The following is a 17,196-nucleotide window of genomic DNA, read 5'->3' as shown; positions in this document are numbered from 1 at the left end:
TGAACAGCTTCACTTCATAGTGAAGAGGATCGATTCAGTGTCAGATCTAGTCGTATATCTCTGATCAGGTCCGGCTCCACAGAGCGAAACAACTTCGAAGTTCAACGAGATGAGTAACTTTGATGGCCATTACCGCTGGTGGCCGTCAGCATATAAGAATTACCAAGCTTAAGAAACCACATGGAATCACTGAAATGCAATGAAAGTGACTGCGTTTCTGACCCTTGTCTTATAACCTTGTATATCCTTATCAAGATGCGCTGGTGGGTCGGTGGCTTGACTTGTGGAGACCCGGGTAACCCCCAAAGCCTTTGGGATCTTACCTGTGCAATAAGAAGGGACATCTTCCCAAGTATGCAATGTTCTAAGCGTCTCTCCAAATTATCTCCTCGATATCGACAGGTCGTTATCTATTCGAACTTGCAGAATCCAAACTCGATTGGAGTCCGGAGATAGACACGGACTTAACTGTAAAATCTCAAAATCGAGTCGCAGATATGCCTCAAAGCTACCCAGAAGATGGGGCGCCAGATGTCAAACCGGTCACACACGATCAGAAGATTAATAAAGCCAAGGAAGTGCTGGGTCTGGAAGAAGGGACCACCATCGCCGTCAATACGGACGATGACTTGCTCGCATCTCTTGGGTATCGAGCGGAATTGAAGCGGGAGTTCTCATATCTTACAGTCTTTGGGCAGAGTTTCGGAGCTATGGGAATCGCGCCAGCGATCGCTGAATCCATGATATTCTCGCTGGGAAGTGGTGGTAGTGTGGGTATGGTGTGGACATATTTGGCGGGATGTATATTGTTAATTCCGGTGGCATTGAGTTTGGGAGAGTTGGGAAGCAGTATGCCGACTTCTGGGGGATTATATTATGTGAGATTCTCGGGCATGCAAGCTGGTATATCGAATTGAGCTGATGAAAGAATAGTGGGTTGCCCGCCTGACTCCTCCAGGACAAAGAGCGTTCATGTGCTGGCTTGCGTTCGTACCCCTGATCATCATTACGCAAAAGCAGGACTAACAATAAGGCAGAGGGTACATGAACGTGCTTGGCTATGTGACCATCTATTCATCAACCATCTACGCCGCGACGCTCATCCTAGGCGCAACATGCTCCATTGGGAGTGACGGAGCATATGTGGCGACGAAATATGAGAACTACGGCATGTTCGCCGCAACCACACTCCTAACCTTCGCCATGACTTGCGTATCCTCCAAGCTGCTTAATAAGCTCAATTTCTGCTACATAATTGTCCAATTCGCCATGCTTCTCGCCGTTATCATCGCCTTAGCAGCGGGTACACCGAAAGAGCTCAAGAACAGCGCCAGCTTTGTGTTCGCTGATTTCGTCAACACCGGATTTTGGACGAACAACGGATGGGCGTTTATGATGAGCTTCTTGACACCTGTGTGGGTTGTTAGTGGCTTTGAATCTTCTGCTACCCTCGCAGAAGAAGCTAGTAACGCTGCAAAGGCGGTGCCGTTTGCTATGGTTTCTTCGCTGGTTACTGGCGGGATTACGGGTTGGGCTGTGCTTATCACTATTGCGTTTTGTATGGGCACTGACGTGATTGATATTGTCACATCTCCGCTCGGACAGCCGTTTGCTCAGATTGCATTCAACAGCTTGGGTAAGAATGGTAGTATTGCGCTGTTGGTGTTTTTGTGGTTTTCCTCTATCTGTAACTGCTCCATTTTGATGGTGGCTGCTTCGAGAGAGACTTTTGCATTTGCTAGAGGTTTGTCACCCCTCTCTTATCATTTGTTGCATCTGATACTTACTCCCATAGATCACGGGCTCCCTTTCTCTGGATACCTCAGGGTGCTGTCGGCCAACAAGACGCCGGCTCGCGCCGTCGGCTTCGTAGCCGTATGCACTCTTTTCGAAGGTCTGCTCATGTTTGTGAACACCATCGCCATCAACTCTATCTTCAACCTCTCTATCATGGGTCTCTACTTCGCCTACTGCATGCCCCTGATATCTCGCCTCCTGTTCCGCCATTTCACTCCCGGTGTTTGGTACATGGGCGACAAACTGTCCTACATCTCGGCCGTATATTCAGTCGCCTGGATGTCGTTCGTTTTCATCCTGCTACTATTCCCATCTTATCCAGATCCATCACCAGATGAGATGAACTATGCTGTTGTTGTGCTGGGATTTGTATTGGTGTTTTGTGTGGTGTATTATTACATCCCTGGATTTGGAGGCAAGACGTTTTTCAAAGGGCCTGTGAGAACGATTGATGAGCTTGTGGATGACAATCCAGAAATTGCGGCGCGGCTGGAAAGCAAGATCGCTCATAAGAGGCCTGCTTCTGGCTCTGGGTCTGGATCGAATGATGAACAAATAAAGATGGAGAAGGAGTCGTAGGTGTTTTGTATGTGGGGGATATGACTAGCAGATTTAGCATATTATTTTCAGTAATTATTACTTTGCTTCCATGTTTAGAGATCTGCACGAAAACGAAGTGTTTCAACAATTTGTGGAAAGTTGATGCTTAACTAACTAGTGAGGAGAGGAGAGCAGATCGGGGGCGTATCTAGAATTGGCCTGCATAAACGCTGGAGCTAGGCAACATTAAAAATGTAGAATGTATCCGGGGCATACACGGTAGTCCAAAGAAAAGCATTGCAAAGCCCTTCGCAAACTTGCCATCAAGTATGTCGATATTTTAAGAAGGCGAATATGAGCCTGAGGAGAAAAAGCCTCGTGGGTTTACTGTGCATAAATCATGGACAATTTATTCCAGTATCATCCTTTCGTTGAAATACAATCCTTCCTTGTTCCCCGGTAAGTGCCATCAGTTAATCTGAACCGATACTCCGGGGTAATTAGGTCGCAAAGCCTGAGAAGTGCAGTTGCTTGGTGACGTTAGGAAGGCAATGCTGAAATCGAGGCCTCAGTGGGACGAGTAAATCCAGCATTCTTCCAAAAGCATATTTCTTAAACATCATCATCATCATTCCATGATCCAGGCATAGGAACTTCGAGCGAATCTTGGGTAGCATCCGATTCTGCTTCGATCATCTCCCAAAAGATTCCCGCGAATTGGTCTGTAACTTCCGAGTACCAGAAGACCCAGTCATCCGGATGAGGCCCGTAAGTAAAACTTATCAACCTATGAGGGAGGTAGCATCTAAGAAGAGGATTGTATGTTTGGAAATCATGAAATTCGTTCCGCATCAAAATAGCGTGTTCCTCCGCTCCATACGCCTGCAGATCCACCCCGCATGTGAGCAAATCGGCCAGCCAAATTGCCACAACAGAAGAGCTGTTTGCAACTATCTGCTCTCCTGAAGTATTCAAGAGCAACCAGAAGGGTGTCTCGTCCATCGCGTTAATGCCGTGTAGCGGGGCACCGGCGGAGACAAAGTCTTTGATGATCCCACGCCATACAAAGCTATGATCTCGAGAGGCACGCAGTTGTTCTATGACTTCTGGATGAAGATTTTCATCAAAAGTTATCTCAAGGTCCTCTGAAGGAAAACAGACAATTTCGGCAAGTGATTCAGCGAATAAATGGAGGAAAGACTGCTGCTCCGAATTGACCCAATTTAATACCTCGGATGAGATATTAGAGCTATTAATGAATGAAGATCTCAGTAAAGCAGGTATATTATGCCAAGCTCCATCGGCGTATCCTGACAGATCCATACGTCTTCGTAATGAGAGTTCTGAAAAAGGCGGGTACATCTCCTGTTGTATACATCGAACAAGTGATATCGGGGCATTAGTATTCTCAAGCACGCTAGTATCTTCGATGAGAAGCTCGCTCGCGCCTCTCCTGAGAAGCAGCCGGAATAGTTCCATTACCTCTACCTTTTGTTTGAAAGTTAAGAAGGATGCACGACCCGTCAAAATATGCAATGGTGTTCTAGGTAATCATTAGCACATTATCATATTGAAGCCTCAAGTTTCTTAATAGATGGGTAGATAAATCCGTCGATTTCATATGGGGTTCATCCTGGTCACTCCAATGAATCCGATATAAAGCCAGCCTTCGAATTACAACTTTCCAGAGAACCCAACACCGATTGGAGTGGGGTAGTGTCAACAGTATGACTTGAGCTTTGGACCTACTTGTTTTCGTCGTCGAGGGCAAGAGGATCCGCCCCTTCTGAGAGGAGCAGTTGCGACATTTCCAGGTCTCCCCATTTAGTGGCAAGCTAATATATATTAGCGTTGTTAACATAAACAGGACGGGTCTGAGGATTGGTGACTTACATGCAGTGCAGTCTGCCCACCCACAAAACGTTTCCAACCATCCCAAAGATCGTCTCTGAAGGGATATGAGCGGTGTTCTATCCTGTCTGTGACGAAAGCTTCGCGGGTAGATAACATGTTTCGGACGCTAACTAAATCTCTATTATGGATGGCCTTGAAAAAGGGGGAGTCGACACTTAGATAGCGGCACGTCTGTAAATTAATTCGCCACCCAAAATTCGTGTTGTGGGCACGATACTCCCAGACTTTGTCGGAAAGCCACCGAGGAAGCATATATCTTGCGTAGTGCTCGTCTCCTTCCTTGCCTCTGTGCTTGCGATAGCTTTTACGATACTCGAAATTCCCCGCAATGTAGCAAATCCACGACGGCGAGCCAGTCCAATACTCGTATGGGTTGAAATCGATCATATGTGTTTGCGATACATCTTGCAGAGTCGGGGTCTCAATGACGGTATCATCCGATCCGCGTGGCTTCAGAGTAGTAGAAGCGATATGGTTCGCGACTCTGGTGACTATGACCTCCGACTGCATCTGTATCATCGCGCTAGAAGCCGTCAGGTTCCGGATCTTCAGTACTCTCTAGTGGGCTCACCTAGTATGACATTGATACGACAAAGACAATAGTCGAATTGTACTCTTCAATCTCCTCTTCAATACCTTGATTTCTTCGTTCTTCAGCACCACTTTCGCAGACCCCAGCTTCTTCTTCAATCCGTGCTTCCCTTCAATTTTCGCACCTAGCTCATTAACTAGGGTTTCCAGCTCCGCAGAGCCTTGTTTGCACAACTCCAAGCTTTGCCTCAAATGAACGCCATTCCCTACCGAGTTTGGCTCCCACAGGCTTGCTTGGTCGTCCTGGATATGGCACAAGATGAGTTTCAGAGAATCGATTTCGCGAAGGAGGTAACTAATTTCCGTCGGAACGTTCTTGATCTGCTCCCAACAATTCTTCAGCTTGATGACGCTGCTTGCGACCTGAGTAGCAAGTTGGGTTACCGCGATACCACTGGCAACAACGCCGAGAGCTTCCGCCATTCTGGTGGTTTGATGTTGTGTTGTAGGCAACAAAATAATATTCCGATTAAATGGCAGAGAGAAGTGGGAACGCTGTTACGCTGGAACTCTGTAAAGATACGGCTGAAAGATTTGAGGCACAATACAACACAGCATAGCCCTAACTGCCTTGCAGAGAGCCTCAGACTGGGCTTTTCCGACATGCAGGCAGGCTTTAGGCACCAACCTAATGCTTGCAAGTTGCAAGTGGTCTAGCACCAATCAAAATCACCCCAGAAGCGCCCCGCCCTCGATATGCTTCGTGGAATGTGAGCAGTCAGCAGACGAACCCTATGGCATCAAGAGTGATGGTCGGTCTCCGTTATTTGTGTCAGAGAGTCCAACTCGAACGAGTTGGAGTTAGCATCTATGTTCGAGCAGCTACGGGTCGACTCAAACTCGCAGCTCGGAGAATACTACCTTCCCCTGCCCCTTCCTCTTCCCCTTCCGGCCCTTATTTGATCCTTCCTCCAAGATTCTTCCCTTTCTTCCCATTTTTGCCTCGTTTCTTCCAGTATCATTCGAGGTGTTTTATCAGCTACGTTACACTGGTGATCAAGATCACATCCAGCATCCAAAAAAACACCCATCACCTCGTCCTGCAATCTCATCAAATCGGCGTTTGTCCAACGCATAAGCTCATCGCGATAGGATCCACTAGTCAAACGCCTTCTATCATTCATATAATACCCGCCCGCTGCTTCGTGTAGCGGCGCATTCCCTTTAGAATTTCTGGCATGGAGATCGGCGCCTCGGCTGATGAGAAATCGCACTGCTTCGATGTAACGCAGATTGCTTGCTGTAAAGTGAAGAGAAGTATTGCCATCTGTATCAGCGTCATTGAGACCCGCGCCATTCGCCAAAAGGAGTTCCATCAGTGCCGTATCCTTAGTTACTAGATGTAGCGGCGTTTGTCCTTTATGATTTCGTAGACCCACGTCTGCGCCGTGTTCGAGCAAGAGCTTCACAATAGCCCGAGCGACAAAGGAATGTTCGCTGCCGCTTTGTGCTTCTCCAGATGATGCAAGATGCAAGGCCGTGTTTCCTCGCTTATCTGGAATGTTGATAGAGCTAGGATTGCTGCCTTTTAAGAGCAACTTAATGATGTCAGTAGCTTGGGCAACAATATCGTCTCTGGCCCATATTTCGTTCTCAGGCTGATTGAAGCTCCCGGCGGCCCAATGAAGGGGAAGAGATTCGGAACTATCTCGGCATAATAACATATCTGAAATGTTGATGCCGCTGCCTCGACAGTCCAGCAGGATTTGGATGCCTTCGGAATTCAGATACAAGCTACCCACATGAAGAGGAGTGAAATCTTGGAGAAGTGTTTCATCGTATTCAGACCAAGACTCTAGATCTCTCGTTGTCTTTGCATGCACGTCTGCACCTTCTTCGATGAGACGTTTCACCAATCCAGGACTCGCCCTAGAGATGGCTAGACTGAGAACCGTTTTATGAATGTTCGCCCAAGTTGTGGCATCACGAGCGCAAGCACCTCGGTCAAGTAGAAGCTGTATTAACTCCTCACTACGAGCCACGTGATGGCGTAGGTATTCTTTTGGTTCACTTGATGCTGGCACCGTGTCCGGAAGGTACGGGGTAAACGAAGCAGCTGCACAGAGCAAGGCCGTCATGTCCGATTTTCGGGCGTGAAGATCAACATATGCAGGTTGACAATCTAACAGAAAACGTGCCATATCAAGATGACCTCTGCTGCTGGACACATTTAGTAGCAGATAGTCTGTCGAGTTGGGAGCCTCGAGTTGAGCTGGAGTTCCATGGATAGCATGATGCTCCAGAAGTATGCGAAGACAATCGGTAGATGCATAATAGGTCGCGGTGTAGAAAGGGTCCATGTAAATGGCTAGATCTGCCCCCAGGCCGCGTATGGGTTCTCTGAGCAAGTATCGCTTTAATGCAGACACGTCGTTGAACTGGATAATTCGACATATAAGGGCGTTTCCGTATTCACCCTTTTCGTCGAAGGCCATGGTGCCGTCCGTCATGGTTAAACAGAGCGAAGGATGTAATATTATCTGGCTGATATAATCGCATCATGAGCACCTGGATTGTCTTCGTAGTTATTAGGTGGTATTGCAGTCCCGAAACCAACTGAACACACATTAGAAGGGCTGCATCAAAAGAAATAGATGAGTGGAAGGGACAGTCCAGACAGACCTTGCTTTAATCCATAGTGCCCAGGAAACCCGATGGAACTTGGCTTGTATTGGTAGATAGCATCTCATTAGTTTGATTTAGAGTCAATCAAAAGCTTCTCATCTTAGAAGCTGTGCTGTAGATTGAGTATACCGGGCAGAAAGACCTAAACCGAAAAGGATAGTTAAAGGAATTTGGTCGTCAGGTGTTGGACTTTGGTATTGCTTAGTCAGCAGACATAGATAAAACCTAGATCCCAGAGTAGTTGACACGTAACCTCTTTCACATCAGACAATAGAGTTATACACACATCGTTATATTCCAACATCAGGCAGAAGTTGAGCTATCTCACGTGATATAACAGGGCTGCATATGTCATATCTTAGATCACGTGGCTTAGTGTACAGCCTCGTCAGCACGTGACCACGCAGCCTTCTCCACAAGGCACGACAGGACAACTCTTCTTTCTTTCCTTCATGAATACAATGCAGTCCCAAATATGGGCGTCCACGATTCCTCTTCACATAACGCATCCTTCCTCTTCGACACCCTACCTGATTCAGATCCCGCGACTCTCCTACCTCCCGCTACTTCTACCCCGCCTCACCTCATTCTTCGGCCCCGCGTCCAGCTTCTCCTACGAGGGCATACTGCTCAAGAACCTTCCCGTGGGCTTGCTGTGTGATCTGTACCAGCCCTCGTTACCATGGCATCTCACACTTGGCAACGGGCCACTATTCGATATCCACGACACGTTTATGAATAGTGTCAAAGAAGTATGTCTTCCCTGTCCTTCCCCGCGGTTCAAAGAATATATATACCAACTCCAACCCAGGCAGACTTTATTCGCAACGGCACAGCGAAAGGCATAATGTCCATGTCCAAAGCCTCCTCGACCGCCCTCTGGAACAGCATCTGCGACAACGACCTCTCCACCTTTACCAAAATCCAATCCCAGCTGCTCAACCCCGCCACGCCGTTAAAACACATACCCTTGCGGATCTACATCCCCTCCACACCCACCGAATCTTCTACTCTCGGCGCGTTCAAGATCGTGCAAACGCTGGTACCGCCGGCGATGGGGAATAGGGAGACGCAGACGCTGGGCTCGGCGCTGAATGCTGTGCTGCCGAGTCTGTTTCCGAGTCGGAGGGATGTCATACTTGCGGAGCCGGTATTGCATGGGGCGCCGGTGCCGATGCGGGCGCCGGTAGAAGAACTGATGAGGGACGCGGCTTATGCGGATGGCTGGGTGCATTTGTGTGTTGTTATGGTTGATGTTTAAGCTTGTGCTCTGGGATTTGGGGTTTGGCGTTGAGATTGGTATTATTGGGATATGATATAGATATAATTTATGAAGATAGATGGGGCACGGAAACGGAGACTTAGAGAGCTTTGCTATTGATATAGTCATGAGAATGAGTGGAAAATATCAATTGAATACTATATACAAATAAACGCCATCCTTACTAAACTCCCCCCCTTGGCAATTTACCACCCTGTATAACCACCTTTGTAACTATTCAACCCTCTGTTTAACAAACCACCATGGTAATCAGACATCTACAGCTCAGCGTCCTGCCTGTGCTCCACACCGGTATGCGTCTTCTCATCATACTCGCCCATGCCACCCTGCGCAGCAACACTAGCCCTGATCTGCCGAAAGGTAGTCGTCGGCTTCCACGACGTGCTCTGACTCGCAACCTTAACCTCATCATACAACTCATCAATCTGCTCCAGCGTAAGACCCTTGGTCTCATAGATCATAAAGTACACGAACGCGATACACAGGAAGCAGCAGCCGAACCAGATGAAGAAGATCTTGGACTGCAGATTGGCGTTTCCGGGTCCCCAGTTGACGAGGTAGGGAGTGCTGTAGGCGATGGCCCAGTTCAGGAGCCAGTTTGTGGCGGTCGTCATCGAGAGGCACTTGGCGCGGACTTTGAGGGGGAAGATTTCGCCGGTCACGACCCACTAGATGACGGGTATGTCAGTTATTTCATATACGAGAGGATTTTCGAAAGAGAAATCCCCCAAGCAAAGGATGAGAAATTCCCATTCTGAGAATGTGTAAAGAGGTTTTGGAGTATATGAGATGATACATAACGGGCAAGGGAAGGTGTAATAGGAAAAAACTCGGTGTACTTACAGCGATTGGGCCCCAGGTTGAGGCGAAAAAGAAGATGTAGATGCAGACGAATGCAATACTCGCTTTCTGAGCGCTGTCGTTTTTGCTGTAAGTCAAACCGGTAGTGGGATATTGGCCAGTTGTCGTTGTTCCGAGAATTGCGACCAGCAGTTGACTTACACACATTCCAACCGCTAGATACATGTCAGTTGGTACTTTTGATTTTTCCAACGAGTTACTCACCTCCCCAGAAGAGCAGAGGTCGTCGTCCAAATTTGTCAATGGCGTAAAGACCGGGGAGAGTCGACCCAACATTCACGGCACTGGTGATCATACTAATGACGAAACTGTTTTTGATACCCGAATTCTTGAAATACTGTGTTCCATAGTAGAAGATGAAGTTGATTCCAGTAAGTTGTTGAAGTCCTTGCAGCAAACATCCTGTTAAGAGTCTCTTCATGACATTACCTCTGAAGCAGTCAATGTATGTGGCTTTGCCAAGTGTGAGTTCGTAGTCATGGTTGGCCTGGATCTCACTCAATTCGTCCACGATGGCCACGTCGTCAACTGGCAAGCGACGGAGCCGTGCGAGAGACCGAGCCGCAGCCTCTGGCTTCCCACGCTTGATCAGGTATCGAGGTGTTTCTGGAAGTACGAGCATTCCGGCGATAAGTACAAGAGCCCATGCGAATTGAACGGCGATTGGGATACGATAGGAGCCTGAATCATTTCGATTGTGGGTAGAGTTGTTTACGACATTGGCGAGCAAAAGACCGATAGTAATGGCGAATTGATAACTTCCCACGATCAATCCTCGGATCCATTTTGGTGCCGTTTCGGATTGGTAAAGAGGAACTAAAGAATGATCTACTTAGAACAACTGTTGCGAGAAAAGGAGAAGGAGGATAATCATACTCAATGCTGAGATCAACCCTACTCCAAACCCAGCGAAAAATCGGCCAGCAACAAACATTGGTATTGCGGTTGCGGCAGTTTGTAAGATGACTCCGAATGTGAAAACGCCAGAAGATACGATCAATGACCAGCGACGGCCTATCCGATCGGCAATCAAGGCTGCAGCTAGTGCACCGAAGAAGGTTCCAGCGGACAGAATTGAGACAATCTCTGATTGTTGCGATGCTGTGATAATGGGATCGCCAAGTGCATTTTTGTTTCCAGTGGAAAACTCCTTCAACCAGTAACTACGCTGGGTTAGTTATTTTTTGAGTAATGGGAACTAACCCGTGGATGGTGTGAGAGATTCAGAAAAACCTCTGGTAACATCAAGAAAATAGTTTACTTACTTCATGGCAATAATGCCACTGATTGTTCCCGTATCATATCTTTTACTTTTGTCAGCTGGAATTGAAACAATGGGGCAATCATCATCTCCTACCCAAAGAGGACACCCCCAAAAGCAACAAACAATCCGATAACAATCTGTGTTCTAATTAGCCTTTGTTTGTTCTTGCCCTTTCGTCTTGAGGAGTTGGAACTGACAGCCGGCCAGGATTTCCCTGGTACGCCCGCGGGCTTTTTCAAAGCAATACCCATTTTGAAAGTCGTATTCTAGGATAGAAATGCCGACTAGAGCTTGAGAAGATAGTTAGATGGAGAAAAATGGCGAGGATGAGGAAGCATGTTTAAATAACTTGGGGAATCTGGGGGATCCGACGCTAAAATAGCATGACAAGTGTGGCGGGGGCGGAGAGCCACTCCAGGGAGAGCCACTCCGGGATAACCCCATACTCGGGAGTAAACTATGGCAGCTCTTGTATCCAAGATCGGCGAAGTCGAGTCTCACTGATTGGAGGAAGGCATGTCATGTTACCAGGTGACTGCTGATGGTTCCTTGAGAAAGAGGGCCTAGACGAGGCCTAGAGATGGCGAGCAAGCCATAGACGTAACTATTCATGCCATTTGGAATGTCCATCTTTTAATGCATGACATAGCGCTTTCCCCAGACTGAACATTGTCCAATGAGAGAGGGGCGCGGGAGGGGATGCTTGCACTTACACCCCTTCCCCGCATAACGAAGCGTGCGGTGAGACTGTGGGTTGTCTGTGCATCGCTCGTGCTTTCGTGGCCTTTGAGACACAAAGCTTGTTTAGAGCGAGCTTGATACATTCGGGCCTTCTTTCGCTTTGTCTCTCCCATCACGTGGCATATTATTGGTCCACCAATATTTTGGCGAGAGATTTTGCATTAGGGAAGGAAGGGCGTTCGCTAGCCTGAGTGCTACGTCCATGGGGTGGTCCCCGTCGGCATTTTGGCGTTTGTCGGCCCGCTACAGTAGGAAAAGAGGGGGAGTTGTGCTCGGTTCTGTGGGCTAAATTCATGTAGGCTTTGGATAATTATCTAAAATATAGGATGATATTAGGATAAGGGCTGTATCCCGATCTTTCCAGTCATGTGATTTGGCGTAGTTTAGTCAGTGAAGAGGTCATCACCTCTTCGCTTCCTACACTCCCACTTTGAATAGACGCGAACGAACATCAACCGATTTTAACCACCTTTTACTAGCTAGTACGAAGTGATTTACCCGGGTATCTTGTGATACCACAGATAATGATATAATGTCAAAGGGAGGTAAAAAAAAGGCCTCTACTATATGCCTCCACGTACACCCTATAGGAACTAGTCTGATATCTCGTGATTTCGTAAAGGTTGCTCACCAACTTCTAACTTCAAAACAAGTGTGTATTTGAAGAGTCTAGATTCAATAGAAGTGACCATCCGCTATTTTAAAGCCGACCTTATCCAATTTCATTTTATTATAAGCCTCTAATCCAAACTTCTATCCCAGCCAAATGTTCTGCAAGTTTTCTATTGTTCTTATTCGAGCTATATTTGCTCAGACTTGAATGTTTTGTTTAGATAGGTATATAAGAGGTGGAATGTAAACCGGACCTTGATATAAGTATTGTATTCAAGTGCATCATAGTACAAGTGGCAAATTCAAAGCGGGGTAAACTTACTATATTTTAGAGTCGCTTAAAAGTACGCGAGGTGATTATTTAGCAAGTGTGTATTATCTCATGCTATAAGGAGATTTGGAATATTTACTCTATACACTTGCATTCATCAAGTTAACTAAATCTTTCAGCTTGTCTGCCTTCTCTAGTACATAGAATACCTGTATACTAGAAGAATATCATTCTCTTTCTTTTCTATTAAGAACATTTATTGCAGGTATATATTTATATCCTTCTTGTAATTTTAGGAGAAAGTACAATTCTGACACTTGCATATAAAAAGTCGGTCTGCACAGTCACTGTATTGTCAGCTGTAACATTTTACAGTTAGACGGTCAATATTTGAAGTAGGTCTAATATTTATATCCAAACCGCAGGTGATACTTAGTTATCAAATTATAAGAGGACAGAAATAAAGGCATCAGTTTCTCAACTTGTGCCTTTTAAAAGCTATAGCAAGGTTGGCATTAATGCGGCTGCTAGATTATATTAATAATGAACCCTTTAGCTGCTATATTCTATTCTTCGTTTTGAAGTTTGATAAAACTATTATACATCTTAGCTTGACCTGGAATGTGAAAGGTCAATCACTCTAGCTTTGATTCCTTGAAAGCAACCATTTGCTAAATTGGGACTGGCAATAAATGAATAGAACAAACAGTCAAACATTACCATTGAAGTCATTCCGGAATTCTATATATCCCCAGCTATCCTAATTCACACAGGTAGTAAGGGCCGCAATGACTTCCAGGAACTCCAATTCACAGCGCTAGCAGCCCTGCTGCTGGTCTTCTTCCACCATCTGTTTATGTGAATTCTAATCCTTGCTATATTTATATCTATAAACGAAAGGTTAGCTGTGATGTTCTTAGATATCAAACTTTATAACAAAACACCACACATTTGGCACAGTCTATTTGAACTTGCACATATAGAACCAATTTTTATCAAATACTTCTAGGACTGGTCCTATCGGTTACATAACATCATTACTTCTACTACAATCGCCGATATAAGACCTTGCTATAGCAGTATGGTCCTTAAACAGACGTTAAGTGGATGGAACTTCGAATCACACAAGAAGGATGCAGTAGAAAAATACCCTAACGAAGACCCCGACAAAGCCCTAGAAAGACACGCCAAAGAAGAAGGTATTGAGGGTATTTTCTTCTTAAACCAAGCTGGAGAGCGTTGCCGTTGGGGACCTGGTAAATAACCCAATATTTCTTGAAACACGTTTGTATCTAACGCTCGACAGTCATCGACACTTCAAAATACACAGGATTTAGTAAGGATTATGTCGATGTGTGTGATAATGATAATCGGACATATCTTGCCAGAGAATATCAGCCTCTCTTAGCTGAGATCGATCGGCCGAAGCACTATAAGATTCGCCAGCTTGTTGCTCATCGCAGCGAAAGAGAATGGAACCATCCTCAGTGCCATCCTCATCACTTGATGAGCTTTCCACCAGGTAAGTCTTATTCTGTATTCTTATCTGCAATTACTAATATCATTGGGGTTCCAGAGATCAGGAACTCGATCTTTGCTATGGCTCTTAAGGTTTTCGCCCCGGCAGTCGTTTTACCCCATGTCATTTCATGCAATTGGAAAAGACAGTGGTCTGTGGTAAACCTTTCTATCGACTGGGGCAATTCAAAAGATGACAAGACCACATCATCAAAGTTTTGGGCAGCCATTGAACGCAGCGACACCAATGGTGCATTCAAAGAGCTGCGTCTCATCCAACAGCGGGCAATTGATGCCTCTTTCTTGCGATCATCGAGCACAATATACAAGGAAGGCCTGGGCATTCTGTACAGCAATACCTTTAGATTCAGGATGACTGATCCGCGATACAATGCCAGTCCCCCATCAATGTTCATGAGAGGGAACAAAATGAGGAAGCACCGACCCAGTGCCCACAAACCCCTCCTCGTTGATGGATGGTTACATAAAGTGCAGAGGGTGATAAACCAGATCCGAGGTCAGATCAAAGTTTACGACCTCCCTGGTTGGGTCTATTTCGACGAGTTCCTCCGATTCACCTATACCATTGGCCCAACAAATGCCGCTTTACTCGAGAAACTTGAGTTTTCTGGAATCGTTCGCCTTCACGAGTGCGAAACAAATATCTGTGGTCATCACTGTCGGGACGATATTGTTCACTCTTTGCGTCTCTACATACCCATCATCATCGCCGTCTGCCCAGGTCTAAAACACCTTACCATATACGCAGACGAGGATGACTTCTTTCACGATGAAGACGCAGAGAACTCATCCAACAGGAGCGAAGACGAGAATGAAGACGATGCGCTGGAGATTTCTAGACCAACACCTACAGAAAGAACATTAAGGCCTCTTCTTGAGAAAGAACTTCGTCAGATAGAGTCTCTGAGGACGCTAGAGGTATTTCGTAGCATCAAAGACCATGATCTCTACGAATGGGTAGTATCAGCCATGCATTGGTTCGATGATAGAACCAAGCAGAGCGCCCGAAAGATCCTTCAAAGCAACGTTGTCGAGGAACTATCCGTGGAAGATACCGGACCTGTTGACCTTCGATGTGGATTCTGTGGGGAAGGACATACCTGGAATAAGTGCTACAATCTGTGTCCTTTTTGTGGTCAACACGGCCATTTTAAGAAGTCTTGCCCTGACCATCTGCGAAAAAAGGCGCTAAAAGCAAAGAAGGAAAAGAAAGGCACGAAGGCAAAAAAAGCGAAGAAAACAAATCATCATAATACTGAGTCGGGGGAAGTATAGCATATACAGTAGTTGTGCCGCTGATGAGTGTGCATACCACCGTATGAGGTTTTGGATTCTATATCTGCTGGGATGTTCTAAAGCGTTAACACTTTAAGTTTCTTGAATAAATACTAAATCTTTAATCGATTATTAATTTACATACATACATCCTTTAAAAAGCACTTGGTACCAGTCTCTGAATAGGGGGACGTAACGGCAACGAAAATCTATATCCAATGTCTGATATACGACGGTCTTAATATAATACGACTTAATTCCACACCAGTATTTAAAAGTCGATGATATAAAGAGTAACAAAGTTGTTTTAAACTAGCTCTCATTGGTCTTTTTCTGGAGAATAGATAGGGAGACTACTTAAGGAACGAGGCTGTTTTTCTTACCAGTTGTGTTGCTTAGGGAATTTTATCCACTGCCCGGTATATTACGTCAATCTATATGATATATGAAGCATAACTTATAAGCACCACTATGTTGTGAATTGCTGGTGGTTGTTCTGGGGACGAATGAATGTTAGCCTATATCGACCGTTTACCGGCTATCATATACTATTTTGCGTCCTACAAACCTTTGTCCCACCTAACTTTCCAGTCAACACTGGACTATCTCTAACAACCACTTAGGACTAGCATTTCGTTCTTCCTTAACAACTGCATATCGGCAATCAAGCACATCACAATGAGTCTTAGGCAGACTCTCCGACCCCTCGAGGATCTGGAACGGCACAGACAGCACGCTTTGGAAGAATACCCTGACCAGACACCATCGCAGGCACTTGAAAAACTACGCGAGGAAAAACAAAATTGTTGGATTGTTCTTTCGTGATGAAGATGGCCATCGCTGCACTTGGGGTGAAGGTGTTTACATATCCTCCATTATTTATACTAGAAGAAGCTAAACATGATTCAGATATCGAGGACACGTATAGGAGGTTCTCTCGAGTAAACTTTCTGAACAAGTGCGTGCTGACGATAGACACTACATTATCAGAACCAAGCCGGAAACCTTACAGCTGATCGATAAACCACGATCAGTGGGATATAAGGCACTTACTGCGCATCCAAGCGAAGATGGATGGAACTTGCCCACAGATGATCGTCACCATTTCAGCAAATTCCCACAGGAAATCCAAGACACTATCTTTGGCTACGCTCTTACGGTTGCGCCTGATATAACGCCGCTTACTGTTAGAACGAACTGGAAAACCAACTTTTGCGAACCGCATTATGAACTGTTGGGTGAATGTAGCCGTTACTATTCTTCGATTGCATGGATTGTAAGTGGACACTTCGACCGGGCTCAAGCTTTTTATGGATCTCTTATTAAATTCAAGCTCTATACAAGAGACGCATGAATGACTTCACTACTTTATATAGCGACGACATGACCAAAACGGCAGATTCTTCGAAATGCGCAAGATCCAGGGGTCCAAAATTGATGCTACACTTCTACGAAGTGGCAAGGAATTTTATAACAACGGGACCGCTCTCTTATATAGAAAGAATACTTTCAAGTTCTCCATGAGCAATATGTCCTACAAAGGGAGTCCATTAACCTTGTTCGGAAACAATATTCAGGTTCGCCCCTGGCCAGGAAAGCCAGTGACTTGGGATAACTGGAACGCCGAGATAGCAGATGGAATGCGTCAAATCCAGCTTCATCGGCCCATCAAAAGGTCTACTTCGACCCATTCTTACGCTTCCTTCACACCATAGAAAAGAAAGCAGCCTTGCTGAAGCACTTGACTTTCGTTGGGCTGAGAGCTAGCAGAGAGGTACCTCGGTAAGCTTGATAGACTTTTGAATCGAATAAAACTTCATTTATAGGCAGAATGAGAAAGAGCATTAGTTTACTAGTAAATGATATGGTCAAAAGATTATATGA

At 45.8% G+C, this 17,196-nt stretch overlaps 5 protein-coding genes across 5 annotated transcripts; 2 read left to right on the top strand and 3 right to left on the bottom strand.

Moving 5' to 3' along the window:
* Positions 1 to 497: 497 nt before the first annotated feature.
* On the top strand, positions 498 to 2,370 carry LHYA1_G002838 (putative amino-acid permease; the record flags this gene model as incomplete). The annotated part of the gene is made up of 4 exons (XM_031147812.1): positions 498 to 878; positions 934 to 986; positions 1,038 to 1,744; positions 1,796 to 2,370. Coding segments are annotated over 4 exons (1,716 nt in total), but the record flags the coding sequence as incomplete, so codon positions are not given.
* A 1,712-nt stretch (positions 2,371 to 4,082) lies between these two features.
* On the bottom strand, positions 4,083 to 5,265 carry LHYA1_G002837 (uncharacterized protein; the record flags this gene model as incomplete). The annotated part of the gene is made up of 3 exons (XM_031147811.1): positions 4,083 to 4,172; positions 4,231 to 4,774; positions 4,823 to 5,265. 3 exons carry the CDS (start codon positions 5,263 to 5,265, stop codon positions 4,083 to 4,085), a joined length of 1,077 nt encoding a protein of 358 aa, XP_031007236.1.
* A 434-nt stretch (positions 5,266 to 5,699) lies between these two features.
* On the bottom strand, positions 5,700 to 7,277 carry ANK3_2 (Ankyrin-3; the record flags this gene model as incomplete). The annotated part of the gene is made up of 1 exon (XM_031147810.1): positions 5,700 to 7,277. One exon carries the CDS (start codon positions 7,275 to 7,277, stop codon positions 5,700 to 5,702), a length of 1,578 nt encoding a protein of 525 aa, XP_031007237.1.
* A 651-nt stretch (positions 7,278 to 7,928) lies between these two features.
* On the top strand, positions 7,929 to 8,728 carry atg5 (Autophagy protein; the record flags this gene model as incomplete). Its single annotated transcript, XM_031147809.1, has 2 exons — positions 7,929 to 8,219; positions 8,279 to 8,728. The coding sequence occupies 2 exons, from the start codon at positions 7,929 to 7,931 to the stop codon at positions 8,726 to 8,728; spliced, it is 741 nt and encodes a 246-aa protein (XP_031007238.1).
* A 278-nt stretch (positions 8,729 to 9,006) lies between these two features.
* Positions 9,007 to 11,125, bottom strand: rco-3_2 (putative glucose transporter; the record flags this gene model as incomplete). Its single annotated transcript, XM_031147808.1, has 7 exons — positions 9,007 to 9,417; positions 9,593 to 9,765; positions 9,815 to 10,426; positions 10,487 to 10,773; positions 10,876 to 10,914; positions 10,968 to 11,011; positions 11,072 to 11,125. 7 exons carry the CDS (start codon positions 11,123 to 11,125, stop codon positions 9,007 to 9,009), a joined length of 1,620 nt encoding a protein of 539 aa, XP_031007239.1.
* Between the last annotated feature and the right edge of the window lie 6,071 nt (positions 11,126 to 17,196).

The sequence above is a fragment of the Lachnellula hyalina genome (assembly GCF_007821495.1).
Source record: "Lachnellula hyalina strain CBS 185.66 chromosome Unknown contig00031, whole genome shotgun sequence".
Taxonomy (NCBI): Eukaryota; Fungi; Ascomycota; class Leotiomycetes; order Helotiales; family Lachnaceae; genus Lachnellula; species Lachnellula hyalina.
The sequence above is the reverse complement of the archived record's forward strand: the minus strand, read 5'-3'. Positions and strand labels throughout refer to the sequence as shown.